This window comes from Hyposmocoma kahamanoa, unplaced genomic scaffold, assembly GCF_003589595.1.
Source record: "Hyposmocoma kahamanoa isolate Upper Pololo Valley unplaced genomic scaffold, ASM358959v1 86, whole genome shotgun sequence".
NCBI lineage: Eukaryota > Metazoa > Arthropoda > Insecta > Lepidoptera > Cosmopterigidae > Hyposmocoma > Hyposmocoma kahamanoa.
In genome coordinates, this window is record NW_020654289.1 from 14,108,529 (window position 1) to 14,128,988 (window position 20,460).

Genomic DNA, 20,460 nt, shown 5'->3' on the forward strand with positions numbered 1-20,460 from the left:
ACATGCAAAGTAAAACAAAGATGTTGGCATTTACCTAACGCCTCTATTTAGCATAGAATGCAGTGATGACAGAGCTCTGTGGCGCGTGAAGTCCATGATATGATCTAGAGTGGCGGCGTGCTCCAGGCATTTCACTACTAGACCGTCACCGAAGAATAATGGCTGCAGGATTACAGCTACATCCCGCTGAGTCTGTACCAAAAACAAATACTTAAAAAATCTATAATAAACATATAAGAGGTAATTAGAACTCTGCGAAATCTAGACGTGAATAAAGCTAGCGGGCCAGATGGAATTCCAGCAATAGTCCTGCGTAACTGTGCGCCTGATTTGTATCCTGTTCTCACGCGCATGTACCGCCTCTCACTTGAGACTGGTGTAGTTCCCAGGTCGTGGAAGATTGCAAACGTGCAACCTGTGCCGAAAAAGGGAAGCAGAGCTGACCCTGTCAACTATAGACCTATCTCAGTCACTTCCATACTCTGCAAGACTATGGAACGTGTACTCAACAACACAACCGTCTCCTAACGTACTTTGAAGAAAACGATCTCTTCAGTGATCGCCAGTACGGATTCCGATGAGGGCGATTTACTGGGGATCTTCTTGTGTATGCCTGTCACATATGGAGCGAGGCTATAGAAAAGCATGGTGAAGCACTTGCAGTGTTTTTGGACATTTGTAAAGCCTTTGACAGGGTCTGGCACGCAAGTCTTTTAAATAAGCGTCTCTCTTACGGACTTCCCACTGACCTTCGCAATTGGATCGCGGATTTATTGAGCGAACGTTCGATTCGAGTGGTCTTAGAAGGTTATTCTTCCGAACATATGGCGATAGATGCCGCCGGAGTTCCTCAGGGTTCCGTACTGCAACTCTCTTCCTGCTACATATCAATGATATGTTAATTCCAAGTACCTCTGCATATGCTGATGACAGCAAAGTTGTAGATAGGTACTTGACTAATGCAAGGGTCAGTGGAGAGGAAATCCAGTGTCCGATTGGGGCAATGCCAATCTTGTGAAATTTAACGCTACCAAAACGCAGGCGTTTCTATTCTCCATAAAACGGAGTCCCTTTGAGCAGACTTTTCGTGATATATCCATACTGACAGCCGACTGTCTCCAGCTACTTGGAGTGGACCTGTCGTTCAAATTGAACTTCGGCATATACATTGAATCCGTGGCCAAAAATGCAGCAAGGAAGCTTGGGACCCTTTCCAGGGTGAGGCGTTACTTTAGACCGGGACAGTTGCTTCAGCTGTACCAAGCACAAGTCCGGTCGTGCATGGAGTATTGCTGCCACCTTTGGGATGGCTCTGCTACATCACCGGGGGACTAGGTCGACTAGGCTTGCGTTCCACCCATATGTTATGTATAATCCAAAGATTCGCACCAAGCGTTACGCTTCCACATTTATTATGGCTAACGGCTATAGAGTGGAATTCCCTGCCTGCAGACTTGTTCCCTGAACGTTATAACTTGGGTCTTTTCAAGACGAGAGTGAATAGGCATTATTTAGGTGTGCATGCTCCATCGTCGACCTCATTGTCACTTTCCATCAGGTGAGATTGAGGTCAAATGCTCGTTTATAATTTATATATAAAAAAAATCTAGAAAAACACATAAAAATTATCTTAAGTAACCGGAGTAGTCAAGTGAACAGTAAAAAAGTAGCATTATTACGATTGTTTGATTAAATATAAATATAGTTTTCAGCAATGACAATATTATGAAACTATCTTTGTAACAGAAATAATACATACTTGTAAAGCCGGTGACAATATGTTTTCAGTAGCATTCTGGTCACCAGATGGAGCGGCCACTACAATGCTGAAGGAATCTTCTTCTCCGTCTTCCAAAGGAATGTTTTTCAGTCTAAACAATGTATAAGTAAGAACATGTTACATAACAAATAGCAAAGTAATCGCGTTTGTGACTTCTACAGTCGTCTGTCCATATGGTTGAAAGGAATAAAGTTCATCGTAGTAAATAGTAAAGAAATGATTTATTTCATGTCATACCTCATTAGGTAGTTTTCGAAGATCATCTCGGTGGTAAGGACGTCTTGGGAGAACCAGACCATACCACAACGTGATACTGTGGCAAGTGTTGCATATTTTAGATCTTGTACCTAGGAGAAATAGTCAAGTTTAGTAACAGTTGGTATGGTATTGTGAATATTATGTTTGTGCTTACAGTATAGTAAATAAGCGTTTTACAACGTATTGCTAGGCAGATGTAATTTTTTACTACAAATTTTAGAGAAGAGCACATTAGGTCATATATGCGCTGCCCAAATTCGAAGAACCAATTAAATTAATCAATTAATAAAATCAATGAACCAATTAATAAAATCAAGTAAAAAAAAACAAAAATAGAAAAATAAAATGCTACTGACCTCAAACATAACTCGCACATTAGGCGGTAGCGACAGACGTTCGCCATTGGGTAGGGTAAGCAGCTTGTTGTCGTCCAAAACCGAATTCAAGTTCTCTACCCATTCAGGGTCCACATCACCGTCGAATATGATCCATTGACGCTTGTTAATTTCTCCACGCACGTTGTCGATGATTTTTCTACATAAAAAAAATTTGAAAGAAAATGAAACAATGTCAGAGCCATAACGATAGACTTCTGTCTTGTTTTGTCTTGATTGTAGCCTTGCGTACACTCACCTAAGAATGTGAGTAAACAGACCATCAGTCCATTCACGAGTGTTTGGATCCAGAACACCGTACAGAGTTTCCTTTGACATCGCCTTTGGGTCGATTACGTGGGCTACGCCTTCAACGCCTTCAAATCTGTAATAAGAAATTATTTAAACAAATAAAAGCACATATTCAACTGGGCACAAATTTTCTCAAAAATGTTCAGAGCTATATAAAATTTCCTAAGTGTTTTTAAAAGTGAAAAAAAGTGTAAATTTAAAAAGGGTTCTCAAATAATATTAATTGGCGAATCAAAGCCAAATTTAATTATATAAACAAACCTCTCCAAAGCTTTGAGTAGTACTCTCCAAGCTGTAGATTTGCCGCTCCCAGAAGGTCCGACCATCATAAGGCCGTGATTTAATTTGCAGATTTGGTACAGTTGCAGCACCTATATGCGAACATATATCTTAATATTGATAATTTTAGACAATCTCTGAATTTTTTATCTTTTTAGAAACGCCTTAGAAGATTTATGAAGTGTCGGTATTAGACTAACAGTTGAGACATGTATATTAGTACCCAGTAGGGTAATAGTTTTTTTTATACATTTTTAGCATTATATTGTCCTAGTAACAATGGGCGTTTCTCTAATTATCGTTTATTTTCAAGAAAGATAGATGAGACGGAGATATCGTCAAAGAAACGAGTGTACGTTAAAATGGAACATGAAATAGTGTAAAATGGAAACGTGAACATTTACAGAGTTAGCAATAATGGCAAGGTAGTGGAAAGCTTATTTACAATGCTACATTTATTATTAACTACAAAAATAAAATAAACATAAATACACCTGAAATGGAAATTATAAGAGAAACAACATATGTTCTAATCTAGAAACTGTCAAAAGGAACACAAAATTTCAGAACAACCTATAGGATATTGATCTGATTTTAGAACGAAAAAGTCAGTGCATATCTACCAAAAAACGAAGTAAACATCTCAAATAAAACAAGGATTGAGGGGTTTTTATGTATGTTTTTCTTTAACATTCAAATTAATAAAAAAAAATTATCCATCAAAAACCAATAAACGGTTTTAAGCAGACGACAGACTTTTTTGTCCACCTATTTGTCAAATCACATACTGTCCGCATCGACCATGATTTTGGCATAGAATTAGACAGCCCGGATAAAAAGTTTTGTCGCCAGTTTACGGTCCGAAGTATTAGACTGAAAAAGGTGTGAACAGCAAGAAACACAAAACACAAACAGCAAAGTGAACACACATAGACCCGCACCGACTGACCTTGTCGATCCACGTGCTGTGCTGCGCGCGCGACGCTGCACTGCGCCTCTACGTGCCGTTAGCGGGTTAGCATGAAAACGCATACCAGTCACACTCACTCGGCTACCGTTATAATGAGGGTTGGAATTGCACTTCTAATTTTTGGTTACATGGGCTAATAGCACGAAGGATTCATTTAAAAAAGATATGAATTCTCTGACATCTTTTGTAATAGTTGTGATCTTTAACGAAGTTGTACCTTGAGTTCGACAAATCTTTTTGTTCCCATAAATATGCCAAGAACGGACATATAACTACAGTTTAAACTAAATCGACTATATTTTTTTTCAATTGCGAAATCGAACGCTTTGAAAAAGGAGCAAGACAAAATTTTCATCAAACATTTTTGACAGAATTTATGGCTTTGGATATAGCCCAATGTACTTTTTAAGATCCAATTGAAAATTGAGTCTGTTACAATGTTACAACAGTGTTTCAATACGCTACAGTGAAAGGTTAGTTTTGTATACTTTTATGTGGCCTCGTTTACCGAGGGACACATTTTAGTCACGTGAAGTGCAATCCCAACCTAATATTTGTATTATGATAAAGCAAATGTTATAACTTTTGCAGCGTGATTTTTAAAACATCGACCTGTTAAATGATCTATGCATTCTCGTTTATTAATATAGTAAATTTATACCATCACCGTCATGGTTGGTTATTTTTATTAATGATAGTGGTATTTTTAAATGATTTGGTAAAACTTGATCAAAAGTCGCAAAATTCTTTAGAACTGTAGGCGCACACTACTTTTTATTTTTAATTTTTGCGAAAATTCAATGTCTAATTACTAACACATGAAGAAGTACAGTAAAGGATGCTAATCATCTTAGGATCCATTTTTTATCCGACTTCAAAAAAGGAAGAGGTTCTCATTTCGACTGTATGTTCTTCTTTTTTTTGTATGTATGTTACGCGATAACTCCGGTATTTGTGAACCGATTTTCATGATTCTTTTTTTTTGTTGGAAAGGGGGTACTTCCAGTGGTCCCATTTCATTTTGAAGAAATTCATCCACCTCGAAGGGTGGTGGCTGTTCACGCATGAAGATTCATTTTTATAAATAGCGCCTAATTTTAATTTAGGAGCAATTACTTTAATGGTTGATTTTGCTATTTCTCCAATTCAAGGCGTTTTTCTCTCAATATACTTTGAGTAGTGAGAATAGATTTTTATTATCTCCAGTGTCAAGTCCTGTATAGTGGCGAACTAGGGGATATTTCAATAAAACTTAGCAAATAGACGAAATTCCACGTACTTTTGAGGTCGGTTTTTTTTAGTTTTCTGTACTGAGATTATTCTTCGTAACACTCAAAATTATCGTTCGAACAATGTTCAGACATAAAAATGACTGGCAACACAATCATTATATATGGCAATGTCTATACTTTAAATGGTAGGTATCCAGCTATCGGGGTTATTTAAAAAATGGGCCTAAGTATCGTCTTTTGCAGGACTGTAAAAATATCTACTACTTCTTTTATTTATTAAGAGTCCTTTATTTTATTATTACAATATCTAACACATTTGGCTAAAAAGCTGTTAAACCATTTAAATGTTACTTAATAAAGACAGTCGACAAGTCAAGTCATAGACATTTTATAATCCGATTCTGTTCTGTTTCTTTGGATTCGTATCTCTGGAATATCTATTTGTGTTTTTGATATATTCATCACTTTTGGCACATAACCCGATTATTAGCTACAATGAAAGCTGTCAAATCACGAAAAGATACATTTCGTCGAACGCAGTATTATTTATCGAGATCTTAGGTTTTCGCAATTGTTACACATAGGAAATGAAACTATTTTTCCGGATTTAAATCGCGTATATTTGTTTTGTCAACCGTGACCATGGGACCTGTAAAGGGCCCGAAACGCAGTATTATTTATTCATATAACTTGTAAACTTACATTTTTCAGCAATTTCTATTAAAATTAAAAAGATTTCAGTTAAATGGAGAGTTTCCTATGCATTTTAGAAGTTTTTTGACATAGTTGTACCTCGGTACACAATTGGGCCCAAAAATGAAAGGATTAAAGGATATCTTATTCCGCTCGTATGATAAACGACTCCAAAGTTAACCGACAGTTTTGTTCAAAATGTGAGCCTACAGTAATTGCTACAAAATTGTTCCTTTACCAAAAACCTCTACAATTTATATATTTTGAAAAGAATCGAATCAAGTTTTATCGAATGTCGCCTTAATATTTGTGCATAATATGACAACGTCCCTGAATGAAATTAATGAAGTTTCAATATTTGACGTCATATTGTCAAACTAGCTGTTAATTCCTCTTCCCAAGTTAACTAGCCACCATCAAAAAATTTTTATGTAGTCTATTATAAATAATTTTATGGGCCATACCTTGTCCATCCAAGTGGATCCTTGTTCGTCGCCTTCACCGCATACTAAGAATTCTTCAGCGCATACAGCGCGAATCTCATTCTTCAAACCTGTAGAAGAAAAGTCATTTTAACGTCTCTAAATTTGATGTCTTATATTTCATAAAGACTTATATTGCATGAAGTACTTATAATTTGATTCAATTGTCGTGTAGGAAGCGTTTTGGTAGTTTTGAATTAATATTGCATTACGAATATTATTTATTTAGCGATGACACTTTTGTATGTAATATTAACAGTTAAGTTCGAGGAAACTTATAACTCATTTCGGCAAAATTTTTTAACACTCAACTCACCTGTCATTTCAGCCCTAGTGTACCCAACATTAGGGAACACATCGTTTAGTAACGAGAACAACAGTGGGATGTCTTCAGCTACTAATTTAGGCACCATAGTCTCGCATACGGATTGTATGAGAATATCTTGTTCGGGCAGTGACTCTGCAATGGACGCTTCATCTGGCACTTCTTGGCCACGTTCTATGAGGTTTTCCTAAATAATTATATGAAAGTTGGCAGTGATTGAATAATGATTGTTAGAACGCTAAATGAACCTCAACACTGGAAGGAGCAACTGGGATTGCACGTACAATATTAAGGTAAACAATGTTCTTTCCCTTCTCCTATTAATATAATATCGCACATGAAACTCAATTTTGTTGTAATTCAAAATTGTTAGATTTGAGAAAATACGATTTCAAAATATAAAAAAATGTGAATGTTATTCCTAATAATAAGATTATTTTTATTTATACATAATAATTACTTATTCGCTTATAAACGAGGATATAAATTGATCTTAGACATATAAACACTTATAAACGAGAATATATTGATTCAGTAATTTGAACTGTCACATTGTGTTTTCTCAATTCCATCATTTTAACCGACTTCAAAAAAGGAGGAAATTCTCAATTCGACTGAGTGTTTTTTTTGTATGTGTGTTATGCGATAACTTCGGCATTTGTGAACTGATTTTGATGATTCTTTTTTTGTTGGAAAGACCTCAAGAACCTAAGGAGCAGTCCCATTTCAATGTGAAGAAAATATTCCACCTGTAAGGGTGGCTAACTAGGGGATGAATGACTTTTGAGGTCGGTTGTTTTAGTATTCTGTACGAGATTATTGTGTTTCAAGTGCGATATATTATGTTTCATCTGTTCTATACCAGTTTCGGTCATTAAGCGAAATTGAATAAAATCATTATACGCTTGCTATTAGAATATGCACTACACATTAAGAAATGTTTTGCAAACTATGTCTTGAGAATCGGCAGTTTGTCATTGGTAGGGTCTGATTTACTATCAGCTTTAAAAAAGATTTGCTTTGTATTATGAGTACATTTCTTAAAAACAAACTATATAAGGAGTAAGTAATACAATCAATTATCGGAAATACTGTAAAATTAAGAACAAATTTAAATTAAATGCTTTTAGTATTTGTCTCAGATCTACAAACCTTAATCTTTTGTATGCGGTCACGCTTGACGTTACCGGCCGAAACGAGTACAGATTTCAGAGCTCGTAAGCCAAAATCGTAGTGAGACTGGTTCGATAGTTGTTCATCGCATAATCTGGAAGTAAAAGTATACATAATAAATTAAAATAAAATGATAATAAATTAAAGTGAGCTTAATGCATGAGTGCATCGGTCTAATAATTTAAAAAAAGTTCAATGAAAGATCAGAATTTCGACCTTATTAGGCAACCGTATCATATGTACTCTTGTGGTTTTTCCAATGATAGCCCACATATTTTTAAATGTTAGCGTAGTTGGTAGGCAAGAAATCAGTCTTTTATTATACCTATCCAGCCGTAGTCAATTGACTATAAGCAGATGGGTAGAGTTAATTTGGCGTGAGAAGTGAGTTTCCTATTAGGACCCTTTTATTCCAGACTACTTAGTACGATATCGTAATGTGACTTGTACTTTGTGCAGAGGAATTCAAATTCTTGCTCTGTGCTTGTTACTAGGTAGTCATGTATTTTCGAGTAACTTATGAAAATCGAGTTGGATCATTGTTTGAGAATATAGTTCATTAACTGTGTGATTTTATACTGGATTGAGTCAACTTATGGTGGAATATCATACATTTTACTTTGGGTTATGCATATTGAATATAAGCTACTTTTTTCATTATGGCTTTAAAGTTAAAAAAAAAGAAAATCTTGTAATTATACTTCGTTCAATCCATTTTGAACAAAAAGTAAACAAACAGGTCAATGACCCGACCATAGATACTTTACCAGACCATAGATGGCTTAGTGATGGCTAATTGTAATACTAACTACAAATTGATTAACTAATTGAATGAATCGATTTGTTATAAAAAATTCCAATATAAAATTCTTATTATATTAAATTATTATTATTATTATCGGTATTCTACAGGATATATCACGGAAAGTTGCGATGGAATTGCATAATTTGATTCCGCCTTCCCCTTTCCCTCATCGGAAGACTAGACGTGGGCGGGGGTTCCACCCTTATGTTGTGGATATTCCCCGGATTCGCACGCAGCGTTTCGCTTCCACATTTGTATGGCGAGCGGCTAGGGAGTGGAATTCCCTGCCTGCAGACTTGTTCCCCGAACGCTATAACTTGGACCTTTTCAAGGCGAGAGTGAATAGGCATTATTTAGGTGTGCATGTTACATCCTCGACCTCGTCGTCACTTTCCATCAGGTGAGATGTAGGTCAAATGTGCACTTATTTTGTATAAAAAAATAAAAAAAATAAATAAGCTTATTTAAAATTTCCGAAACCTTAATTTTAAAGCCTCCTTCAAATTCTTACACTTGGGCTTTACTAATCGATTATAAAAACTGTAATTGAATGAGCTGAATATTTTTTTTCGTACAGCACTATGCAATCATAGACATGTCATAGTTGTATAATTGAAAAATAACCTCACTTTTGGGCTACCATTTGTCAAATGCGATTTTACGATTGTATTAAAAATGAATATTGTAGGAAAAAGTTAAGTGAGATATCAAGTCGAAATCTTCGAAATATACGTGAAACTGTTACTTATTCGATTTATTGATTGATTTAGTGATTACTTTAGAATTTTAACTAAGCAGTTTTGTTTACATTTTGCTCAAAATGGATTTGAACAGACTTTAGTGTTGAAATCTCGTTATAAACAGTCGTTCAAAGGGGGTTAATTATTCAATTCATACAAAATCAATTTGTAACTTCTGAATCACTTACTTGAAGAACGGTACAATCTTGCAAGCCAACTTCTCAGCAGTCCTAAATCCTTGGCTGAACAACATCACCTCAGCAATGAGCTGCCTATCCGGCGTGGTCATGGCCAAGCTGCGGAATAGCTTCTTCAAGTTGTCAGGTAAGTTGGACCGACCAGCATAACCAGGATTCATGGTGATGAAAATCGCCATGTCTTGGCTTACACGGACTTGCTTGCCGACTAACTCGACTGTAATTGATCTGCCTGGAAATATACAAAGTACGTGACGGATTTAGGATCCTGAAATGGAGGCATCAGCACTCACGTTGATGCTCGTTTTGTAAGTAGAAAAATAGTGGTGTTTAAAAAATTTTGTAACATGTCGAGAGTCGAAACCTAATTTGTCAGGTTTTAGGTAAATGTTCCGTCACAGCAAAAAAATATTTTCTCCTAATATACTTAATGTGCTATTGCTATGCTATAAAAGTGTTTCAACGTTCAACTTTTATATTTTCATTAGTAGAGAATATTTAAGAAAAATAGTTGTAGAATTTGAACATAACTTGGATGACATGTGCGAATAAACTTTATATGATTGGCCGCGAGCCTCTAATGTCTCAGGCCATTGCAAAGTAGAGATTATTTAGACAAGGCTACAGTTAATTTACTTGTATTGTTGTCTCCCTCTTGGTGGCTCTTGAGTGCCTCTTGAATGGTCTGCACTTGCTGTGAAACGGCGGACAACATTCTCTCTTCCAGTCGATTGAACTCGTCGAAGCAACCCCACGCGCCGACCTGTGAAAACAATTTGTTACCAACTTTTGTTGTCTGCATACATGGAAACAGACGTAAATTGAAAATTTAAGGAGTTAAGAAAACGTGTTGAAAAGAGGACGGCAGAAGCGTCATGCATTTACATAAAGGCCTATGAAACCAATACAGTTGATAAGGGCTATAGGTAAATGGAGGGTTTGTACATGATGAATTGACTATCGACCAGAACTTAGGAAATGAAACTATTTTTCTATTATTAATTAATAATAAATTGAACTTAATAAAAATTCATTGAATAAAATAATTTGTAAAACTTAATGTAGCGTAAATTGGAAAGTTTTCTTTATAAAATTAAAAATAAGGTATTTAATTAATAACCATTGCATATTAGACATAACTGGTGGAAGATAAGTTGGTGTTTATAAATGATTTGTGCCAAACTAAGTTGCCAAATGGGATGGTGATATCCTTTGCTGACGACACAACACTTTCATTCCAAGCTGACTCTTGGCAGGAAGTTTTTCAATGTGCTCAAATAGGGCTCAACTCTATCCTAGGTTGGTTAAACTGTAATCTTTTAACTTTAAACCAAAATTAAAAACCAAATATATGGTATTCGGAATGCGCTCTAATTCGCTGCCTACTATTGGCCACACACTCATTGCTCATGACTCTCCTGATAGTTGTAATTGTGGTGGATGCCGGTGCCCCGCTCTGCAATCCGGCCAAGAGTTCAAATATTTGGGTATAAATATTGACCAACATATTAATTTTAAAAATCATCTCTCTCTAACCGTGTTCGAAAGTTAATAGTAGTTTTCAAAACTTTACGTCATATAGCCGATTTTGATGTTCTTAGGATGGTATACTTTGCTACGTGTCAAACCATTCTTCTTTACTGCATTTCATCCTGGGGTGGTGTAGCAAAAACGACTCTTATGAAACTGGATAGTTAATTTTCGACGCCGTGATCGTGTGTGCCATTATTCGGCGTGGTCTACATCCTTTGCCCATCACTTCTTCGGCTTCCTCGGGCCCTTCTTATATAACGGATGTAATGGTGAATTGCATATTTATCCTCTAAACAAGTTTGAATGTAAGAACGTGGTCACTAAAAGGCTATTTAGACTTTGTCATATGAGGAAACGGAAAACCTCCTTCATGTTCCATTATAGTTAATTCCCACACACACAAACACACACTCTCACTCACTCACTCACTCACTCACACACACACACACACACACACACACACACACACACACACACACGCGCGCGCGCGCGCACACAGACACATACACACACACACACACACACACACACACACACACTTTTTTGTTGTTTGTTGTTGATACTTTACCCGTAGGCGGAGGCCTGGAGACCTATAGCACAGGGTATCCTAGTTTAGGCTCCAGCCTTCACAGACAACAAATGTTTTATTACTAAAGAATGTTTAATTATGGTTGAAATTGTGTGTGAAGGAAATAAATTTATTATTATTATTATTAAGACTGCACCACCTCAGTCAACCGTGACCATGGGACCTGTAAAGGGCCGGAAACGTCGGTTTGTTTGAAAAAACAAATATACGCGATTTAAATCCGAAAAATAGTTTCATTCCCTATGTGTAACAATCGCGAAAACCTAAGAACTTGACCAGAACTTAATTGAACAATAGCTACATGATATAACATAGTAATAGTGTCAAAATTATTTTAGTATAATTAGTTTTGATAAAATCCAAAAAGAAAAAAATTGCCTAACCTGGCAAAGACCGACGAAAATACGCCCCATGGCCTGGAAGTCGAACGTTTCGTCGCAGTTGAACACCAGTACGAAACGGCCGAGTTGGTTGCCAAGAGCTTTCACTGACTCCGTCTTTCCCGTGCCCGCGGGTCCTGTATACACACGATTACAAAAATGTGGCATTACATACATTTCAAGAAATATGGGATTGTCACAAAATTTTATTTTTCGTGATAATCAAACATATTGCTGATATGCAGGTCAAAAACATACTTATACTCGCTCTAAAAGCGTAATTGGTCAGGTCTCTCTGCTGTTTCAAAGGTACATAGGTATGTAAGCAAGTTCTGTCCTAAAATCCCTTACCAAACGGTGATCCTCCAAGTCTGGCTTCCAAAGCCTGAGTCATAGTAAGGTAGCAGCGGTCAGTCAACGGAGTTTGGACCAAACGGTCTTGCACACCGAGGTACTCGAAGCCGTATAGAAATTTAGCATTCGCCATGTGAATTGTGAGTTGTTGCAGTACCTATAAAACAATGAAGTTGGGTAGTTTAGTTTAAAGATTAGTTGTTCTTATTCAACTATGGCTATTGTGTTTATTTGTGGTAATTTAAAGAAAAAAAAAAAATAATTTCACGGAATACACAAGGTTATTTGAAAAATACTAAACAACTTCGCATGACTATATTACTGACGTCATCGTCACAAACAACAACTTTCTTTCCATGACTTTAATAATCCGTCAGATGTTAGTTTCGTACAAAAATAAAAATATTTACTTATCGCTGTAAGCGGTGATAACTGCGGTAGCAAAAGAAAGCGCTAGCGCCTGCCCGATGCAAAACGCAGGAGCGGGGTGAGGACGTTAGCATGTATGAACCTGTTGTACCTTACTACTAAATACAGGTTTAAAAAGCGTCATATAGTGCAATAAAAACTTAAAAGTTGTTTTTAGTGAATTTGTTTTGTAAAAAGTATTGAACTAAAGTTGTCGTTTACGATGCTAGTAATAATAGTCTAGAGCGGTTGTTATGTGGTATGATTATTTTACAAGTAACCCTGTATAGCCTCTACGAAGTACTTACATCGTTGTTTCTAGGGTCAAAGTAGAACCTCATTTCGCAGAGCCATTCGAAGGAACGCGGGCTGTTTACATCAGATGCGATCAGACGTCTGGTCACTGTACGTTTGTGCACGAACTCGTTGATCTAGGGAAAAATTGTTATAGTTAGTTGCAGTTTCATTATTGGAAATTTATCGATTATATAAAGAAAAATAAAACAGAGTAATAGTCAAATATAGTAGAGTATTTTTTAAATACAAAATAAATTTTCAATGCACGATCACCATGTGCATATCAATTGTGCAAAATTTATTTACTTATGTTTGTTTACTGACCAAGTGTTCAAGCTTCCTCCTTCGAAGTGGTGGCTGTTCCTGCAGCACGGAGTCCGCCAAGATGTTCAACATGTTCTCAACATGAGCGAGTACGCGCTTAAGCCCTTCGCCGCCTCCATTAGTCAAAGCTGCTTCTACGTCTTCCGACCAGAGAATTTGAGCTGCTAGTACAACTATTTGTGCCTGTAGAATAATGTTAACATTTAGTTTCATTAAATTAGGAAATTTTAAGGAACAAGAGTGTGCGTGTATACTGAAGTTTTATCTATTAGAAACTCTCAATTTAATATTGTAACGTTAATAAATTGAAATCGGGGTATGCAGAGGTTCCCATCATCATGCGTTCAATACAATAATTTTAGTTATTCCGAGCGCCGTCTTAGCGCCAACGGTAACATGTTCTTTTGTTCGGCATTGATGTCAAGTTGGCTGCGCCCGCGCCGCCGCCGGCTCCATGCCGCCACGGCAGACGATCCAACAGCTCTTGAGAGAACGCACGCCACTAGTAATATCGGTCGCTGCTACGTATTTTAAAACGTAACCGTATTTTGGTGTTCGTCACTGTACGTTCTTCGAAAATATTATCAATATTTAAAATAACCCCAGTTTGGGTAAGTAGTATTGATGTTGCTTGTTGCTAGGCTGAGCTTAAGACAAATTATGTACCAATTTGTTACGTATTCGCAAAGCTTGGGAAGTTGCGATTATCACGTCATGATTATTTTTATTTGTTTTAACCGTAAATGCATCTCAATTATGATTATATAAATTTATGTTGTAAAATATAAATGATTGATTGTGCTTGAATCTGTTGAATAATTATTAGTTAATGTTCCAGTCCACTCTCGCGTTTGCACAAAATTACTTAATGCTTTACTTTATGGTTATATTGTAACTCCGTGTCTGATTGTGAACAATCTCGGCAACACAACTACATAAGTACTTTTCCTTTCTGCCGTTGCCGTGGGTGCTCACAGCGTTTTCTGGAACTGTATGTAACGGTTTTTTGTTTAACGGCACGTTCCAGGGTCCAAAGTCCGGATTTGAAACCGTTGCCTACGTTTCGCTTTCGGCTTAGTACGATTTTCTGTAACAACCCAGCGTTTCCCCGCCGCTGAGCGTCCGTCTTCCACCCAGGCACGGCATCAGGGCAGTAAATAAGTAAACATGGATCGAATTGTCTATGTGCGGCCGAACCACGTCATTTGCATGTAACTGAGGAGGCCGTTGGCCTTAGTAAATGTTTTATTGAGCTGTTTTGTCTTTTGTGTTATTAAATACCTAGAAGGACAAAAACCCCTACTGCGACAATATTTGGAGTGCATGATAGTTAACAATTAAAAACTCAAGATTTGCTAGAGCATGCAATGTAACTGGACTGTACGAGGCTATATTAAATAGGTAAGGGTAAATGTTACAATTTATAATAAGGTCATTAATATCTTATTTAGAAGATAAGAATTATGTGAAAATTTTCAAGTTTTACCATTCTGCATGAAGTTCTTGTAGGACATAAAACATACGAAGGTAAACTTACCTGATATTTGTCACACCAATCAATAAATTTCTGCGGGTCAACATTTCCGTCCTTAAACTGCTTCACGTCTGCGACAGCGTCTTTGAGCCGGCAAGCCAATGTGACACGCATCTCTTTCTCTACTAGTGATAGCCAGGAATTGATCTTGGGATTCTCAATCGTGGATACTGGTTGTGTGAAGTATACCTATAAAATAAAGTAATTCTTAAAAGCCTACCTTTAGACTTTGACAATAGCATCTTTAACTATGAATTCAGAATGCTAAAGATATCATATTCATATGCGCCTGTCTCCCTCAGGGGTAGGCAGACCATGCAGTTCTCCACTTGGATGTTCCTAACATACCTCTCACTTCCTTTACAAATATCAGTATTTTCATACACGCCAATTTATTCTTATTTCCTTGGGCCTGACTCATTATAACACCTAAAGCTGATTAAGATTTGTATGCCAATTCCTATCTATTTGTGTTAGTCTAGTACATCTAACATCTATATCATGTTATTTGAAAACAAAAATACAAAACAAATCTTAATAATAAGGGCACGGTTCCATTATGTCGTAACGTTTTATTTATCGTTGGACGACTGTCGCATCTAGCCTGTTCCCATATCACGACTATCGTGACTCAGTCGTGGACGTTTATCTTATTGTTGAACGACTGACGTGTCTAGGTGTTCTTACTTGATCGTGACGACAATTTATCGGTTCACGGTAGTCGCCATGTCGTTTGCACGACAGAATCCTTTGAAGTTGCGATTATCTGTCGTCACATTTTTATCGTGACGTTTTATTTATCGTCAGATGATTGCCGTTCTGGCTCTTCCCATTGCCACGACAGTCTGTCGTCGTAACGTCAATAAAGTCGTGAACAACTTCATTTAAATATACAAGTCACGACACTTTAAACTGCACGACTATCTATCGTCACGACATAATGGGAAAGCGCCCTAACTAGCGCTTCGGAGAAACGGTTTGTATGCTAATGCTGAGAAATGTCTAGAGTAATGATTCTTCATCTTTAACTACATTATATACCGATACGGGTGCATGAAACTTTAATATCAGTGCTGTTTGTTTGTTGTACTGAATGCCAATTTCTTGTTGTGGAGAAGAAAAAAAAACAGTTACATCTTTGTAGATTTGAAGACTTTCGTGGTTATTCACTAAATGATTATTAATCATTTAGTTACATCTTTGTCGACTTTAAAATGTCTAGGTGTATTTTATAAGTATATGCCTAGCACTTGATAGACCCGTTACTCTTTTCTTTCAGTCAGATTTCATTAATTTGTTGTTTGTGATCAACTATTCTAAAACTTGATCTTGATTTGAACTTGATTTCTAAATCTACTTACACGTTTCATTATTATCATTACACATTGTTCATGCGAAATCATAATTATTTGAAGAAAGTTCGAATCGATCGAGATCGCGATCCTTTCATTTGGTGGTCTGGTATCAAGCAGTATCTAACAAAGTTTGAAAGAGTTTATAGCGAAAAGCAGAGCTGTCCTCTGCAGCTGGTATTGTTTACTAAAATAAACCACTTATTGCAGAAATACTGGTCTTCATCCGCCTTTATTCAAATTTGAGTAATAATTACAGATTACGTTATCTAGCTTTATAGTTCTTTATAGTTACAAGTAATGAACAGATTGCCAACAATCATGTAGATGCTATTAAAGAGGATAGTAACAGTGTAACTTATTACTATCCTCTTTAATCAATAAATCAAGTTATTTAGCGTACTGAGTGTGATTTTTTATCTATTTTAAATATCTGGTATCCGGCCGGATATCGGATAGTTACCGGATATCCGTTTCATCTCTACATTATACATTGTTTTAACAATCAAATTGAGTCTTAATGAAACACGTCACCATACTTCTCAATAAATCACAATTGTATAAACCTGTAAAACTATAAAGTCGAGTACTTACCTCTTCACCCTCTCTGGAAGCGATACCGTTAATAATTGTGTTGTCTTCGTTGAGAATGATAGCAGCGATACCGGCAAACATCTTCTTGAAATGTTTTTGCAGACGCGCAACGTTCTTGCTGTTACCGATGATTTCTAACAAATCTTCGTCACCGACGAAGTAGAATCTGTGAAAAATGTATGTTTCTTTAAGTTTCTCGTTAGTTGGTACTACGATCCTATTGTCAGCGGGAGGGGGACGCCGATAAATCATAAGCATTTGTCTCCAATGCTACGCAAGCTACCAACGTTGGTAACGAGGTCCGTGCTAAGTTTACAACAAAAGATTGTGACAGTTTGTTTTCATAGGCGACTTTTCTTGCCCGTTTATCATTATCCTGCTCTAATATAAAATGAACTTACCTAGGGAAACTAGTTCTCTCGCGTTCAAGATACTCTCCGAGGGCTTTCTGGATTTTGCCGAGTAAGTCAGCGAGTCGTTCCAGAGATCGCTGTACTCCAGGGATGTTTAGCACATCAGTCACCATAGGCGACTTGCTCACTTTCTTCATCAGACCGAGGAACTCGGAACTATATGAAAGATACACAGAATATCATGTTAAATTACACCAAACAAAATATTTCATCTAATGATTTACTTGAGAGATTTGAGAAATAATAAAGGGGAGGTAAAAGTTTGTAATAAGATTCTTGCTTGATACTTTGGTCAGTTAGAAGAAAGATTCGTAGTCGGTTGTGTGCTCGCTACAAGACCAAATAAAACTAGATGATGATGTTTAATTTTCTTAACTTTTTGATATGCAAGTTTCAAATTTACCTGATGCTCTGGAAGCGGCTAGTTTCCACCGGCAGTAGAGTTTTAATATCAGCAGATCCACTGAAAATACCTTCCAAGTACACCCAGCGACGCTGCACGTCGATCCACACGTCAAACAGGGCGTTAATACGGTTTAATTTCTCTTCCCATGTTAGTGCTTCTTCTTCGAACACCTGTGTGTTTAGAAATTTAATTAATGCAAATTCTTATCTTTCACATAGTACATGTATATTTTATCGTTCTAATCTTTTTCTTTTTGGTAACCTACGAATTTTTACTTTTGCATTTAATAACCTTTTATTGTACAAAAACACCACAACAAATAATTAAAGATGACTAACCTATTCCACTACCCCTGCAATGTAAAACTTACATTATTGTCAACTGCGAAGATTGTTATTAGTGTACCATCTGTAAAGAATATTTCTCGCTATGTATGTACGTAAACTTACCTTATAATACGGCGAGAGTTTCATAGCAGCAACGCTGTTGATGTGCTCCTTAACCTTATTGAAGAGGTCGTCCCAGCCGCGGATGATCTTGCATTTGTTCTGGTAGTTGATCAGATCCAGTTCGTAGCTCTGCCATGATTCGCGCACCTGAGGTATTGGGATAGTTTAAAAATAATTATCTGCTTGACAATTACTTAAGGCGAAAAACTTCGGAAATTATATTTATATACTTAATTACTACCAAAACTCAATTTTAAAACTCTTTTTGAATTTTTGAATTGATTGAATTTTTTCTCGAAATGGCGCTTTCGCCCTTTCTACAAAACACCGACGATTATGTCAGGCATGTTTTAGGCATCATGCATAAAACGAAAATATTCGAATTGTTTAAATACCTGTTTCAAGAATTCTTCCAGGGCCATTTCTCCTTGAGCTACTGAAACGACATCCTTGACAGTATGTTCGTTGTGCAATAGATCGGCATCCCATACTTGGCCGAGGGTTAGTTCGGAAAGCGACCATTCGACTTTGAGAGCCTTGCACAGTTGACGCCAATGACGTTCCTTTAGAGCGTCCGATTTTAGCTCCACGATTAACATGTTGACCTGGTAATAGACAATATAATGTAAACGTTTTGCAGTGTTGTAATGGTGACCAGTACTTTATTTGAAGCAGTTTCAAATGAATAAAGTTTTTACCTTGGTGTAAGATTGCAGTAGTTTGCGTACATACTCGTAGCTGTCGTACATGCGTAGACGAGCGGGGAGCTCTTTGAGCTCATTCAACATAGCTTCCAGTTGTTGCCTATAAAATTAACAAGTATCTTTGAATGTATCTTACAGGAAGAGGGACTGGTAGCAATAATAGAAATGACAATGGCTCATCCCGCTAACATAGTCGATTAAGATAATAGTGGCAAAAACCTAACGCATAAGAACCATGAAAATTAATGGTTAACCTAAGTTTCCTCGGCTGTACAGAGAGCCATGGTTTCTCCCTGATGTCATCAATCTGTGTCCAGATTTTGCTGAGCGACGACCACACACCGCGCAGGTCTTGCAGCTCTTCGAGGGCCACTGTCATACGCTCGTTATTCACAGAGCTTCCTGTATAAGTTGATGATTTTAAAGTGAGAGTTAATATTATTGGAGAATGTGGGAAACGACTGGAACGAATGGAGACGATATTATAAAAAAAGACAAGAATAAAAATTGTCAGAATTGTAGCATGTGAAGATGCGTAATATCTTCTATCTTCACTGACAGACAAGCGTAATGATACAAATGCACAAATAACCAAGTTTCTCTTAGTCCCTATTACTGGTAAATAAATAAACAAGGCGACAGAATATTTGCTACATGGAAATTTTGAAGGACATACGGTGTTATACATAAGACATATGGTACCTGTATCGTGTAACTCAAGAGCTTCCTTAGCTTTAGCTACATTGTCTCTCTCGTCTTTCAGCCTAGTGTATCTAGTTTCCATAGCCTGCAATCTAGCCAGCGCATCTTCAGGTCTTGTAGAACCATCTGTAGGCTTGTTACGCTCCCACTCAGTAAGGAATTCCAGTGTACGCGCTTCGACGGCTTTGTCTTCTGCTACGATCTTCTGTTGCAGTGATGCCACCTAGATAACAAATTGCTGTTTAACATTGTGGCAATTTTTCACGAGGTCGACGATAAGAATCGTACGGGTCGCAAAACTAGAATAAATTGGCGCTAGAACTGTACATAGCAATTGTTACTCAATTTAGTAATATACTTATTTACTCAGCGTTAAGTTCTTGGTACGAATACGTACCTGAGTTTGAATTGAAGAGTCCTTGCGACGCATTATCTCATTGAAGGCACTCCATTCACCTTCGATGTTATCAACATGCAGCCATTGAGTAGGGAACTGGAATCTGGATTTGATAAAAAGTTTTGATTAAGCAGTTGAAAATAAGATACAATTAAATAATTTTTTTCAAAAAGTGGCTGGCTGGAAAGGCGACTTTAGTTTTTTTTCTTTCTAAATTAGTCAACTGATCGACAAATATGAATCCGCGGTTAACGTGTCCATGTTCAAACCTCTGTCTTTCCAAGATGCGTTGTGCCTCCCTGTAGATATCCACTTGTTTCTCCCACGCAAGTACTTCCCTCTTCAATTGTTGTACGTATGTAATGAGTGATACTGCATCGCTGGTGGAAGCGGCTTCTGCAAAG

At 36.9% G+C, this 20,460-nt stretch overlaps 1 protein-coding gene across 1 annotated transcript in view; it reads right to left on the reverse strand.

Moving 5' to 3' along the window:
- The window catches only part of LOC113234701 (dynein heavy chain, cytoplasmic), a 64,943-nt gene that overhangs the window by 28,542 nt on the left and 15,941 nt on the right, over positions 1–20,460 (reverse strand). The window contains exons 21-46 of the mRNA XM_026470142.1: positions 20,326–20,452; positions 20,057–20,159; positions 19,660–19,882; positions 19,212–19,359; positions 18,952–19,057; positions 18,649–18,858; positions 18,254–18,400; positions 17,802–17,974; positions 17,387–17,554; positions 16,986–17,151; positions 15,043–15,228; positions 13,506–13,688; positions 13,193–13,315; positions 12,474–12,633; positions 12,126–12,259; positions 10,257–10,383; positions 9,612–9,852; positions 7,858–7,972; positions 6,697–6,892; positions 6,363–6,451; positions 2,986–3,095; positions 2,672–2,797; positions 2,395–2,572; positions 2,018–2,127; positions 1,760–1,871; positions 35–192 (exon numbers count right to left, since the gene is read on the reverse strand). Of these exons, the coding sequence (XP_026325927.1) occupies positions 35–192; positions 1,760–1,871; positions 2,018–2,127; positions 2,395–2,572; positions 2,672–2,797; positions 2,986–3,095; positions 6,363–6,451; positions 6,697–6,892; positions 7,858–7,972; positions 9,612–9,852; positions 10,257–10,383; positions 12,126–12,259; positions 12,474–12,633; positions 13,193–13,315; positions 13,506–13,688; positions 15,043–15,228; positions 16,986–17,151; positions 17,387–17,554; positions 17,802–17,974; positions 18,254–18,400; positions 18,649–18,858; positions 18,952–19,057; positions 19,212–19,359; positions 19,660–19,882; positions 20,057–20,159; positions 20,326–20,452 (3,919 nt within the window). The remainder of the gene's footprint in view (positions 1–34; positions 193–1,759; positions 1,872–2,017; positions 2,128–2,394; positions 2,573–2,671; positions 2,798–2,985; positions 3,096–6,362; positions 6,452–6,696; positions 6,893–7,857; positions 7,973–9,611; positions 9,853–10,256; positions 10,384–12,125; positions 12,260–12,473; positions 12,634–13,192; positions 13,316–13,505; positions 13,689–15,042; positions 15,229–16,985; positions 17,152–17,386; positions 17,555–17,801; positions 17,975–18,253; positions 18,401–18,648; positions 18,859–18,951; positions 19,058–19,211; positions 19,360–19,659; positions 19,883–20,056; positions 20,160–20,325; positions 20,453–20,460) is intronic.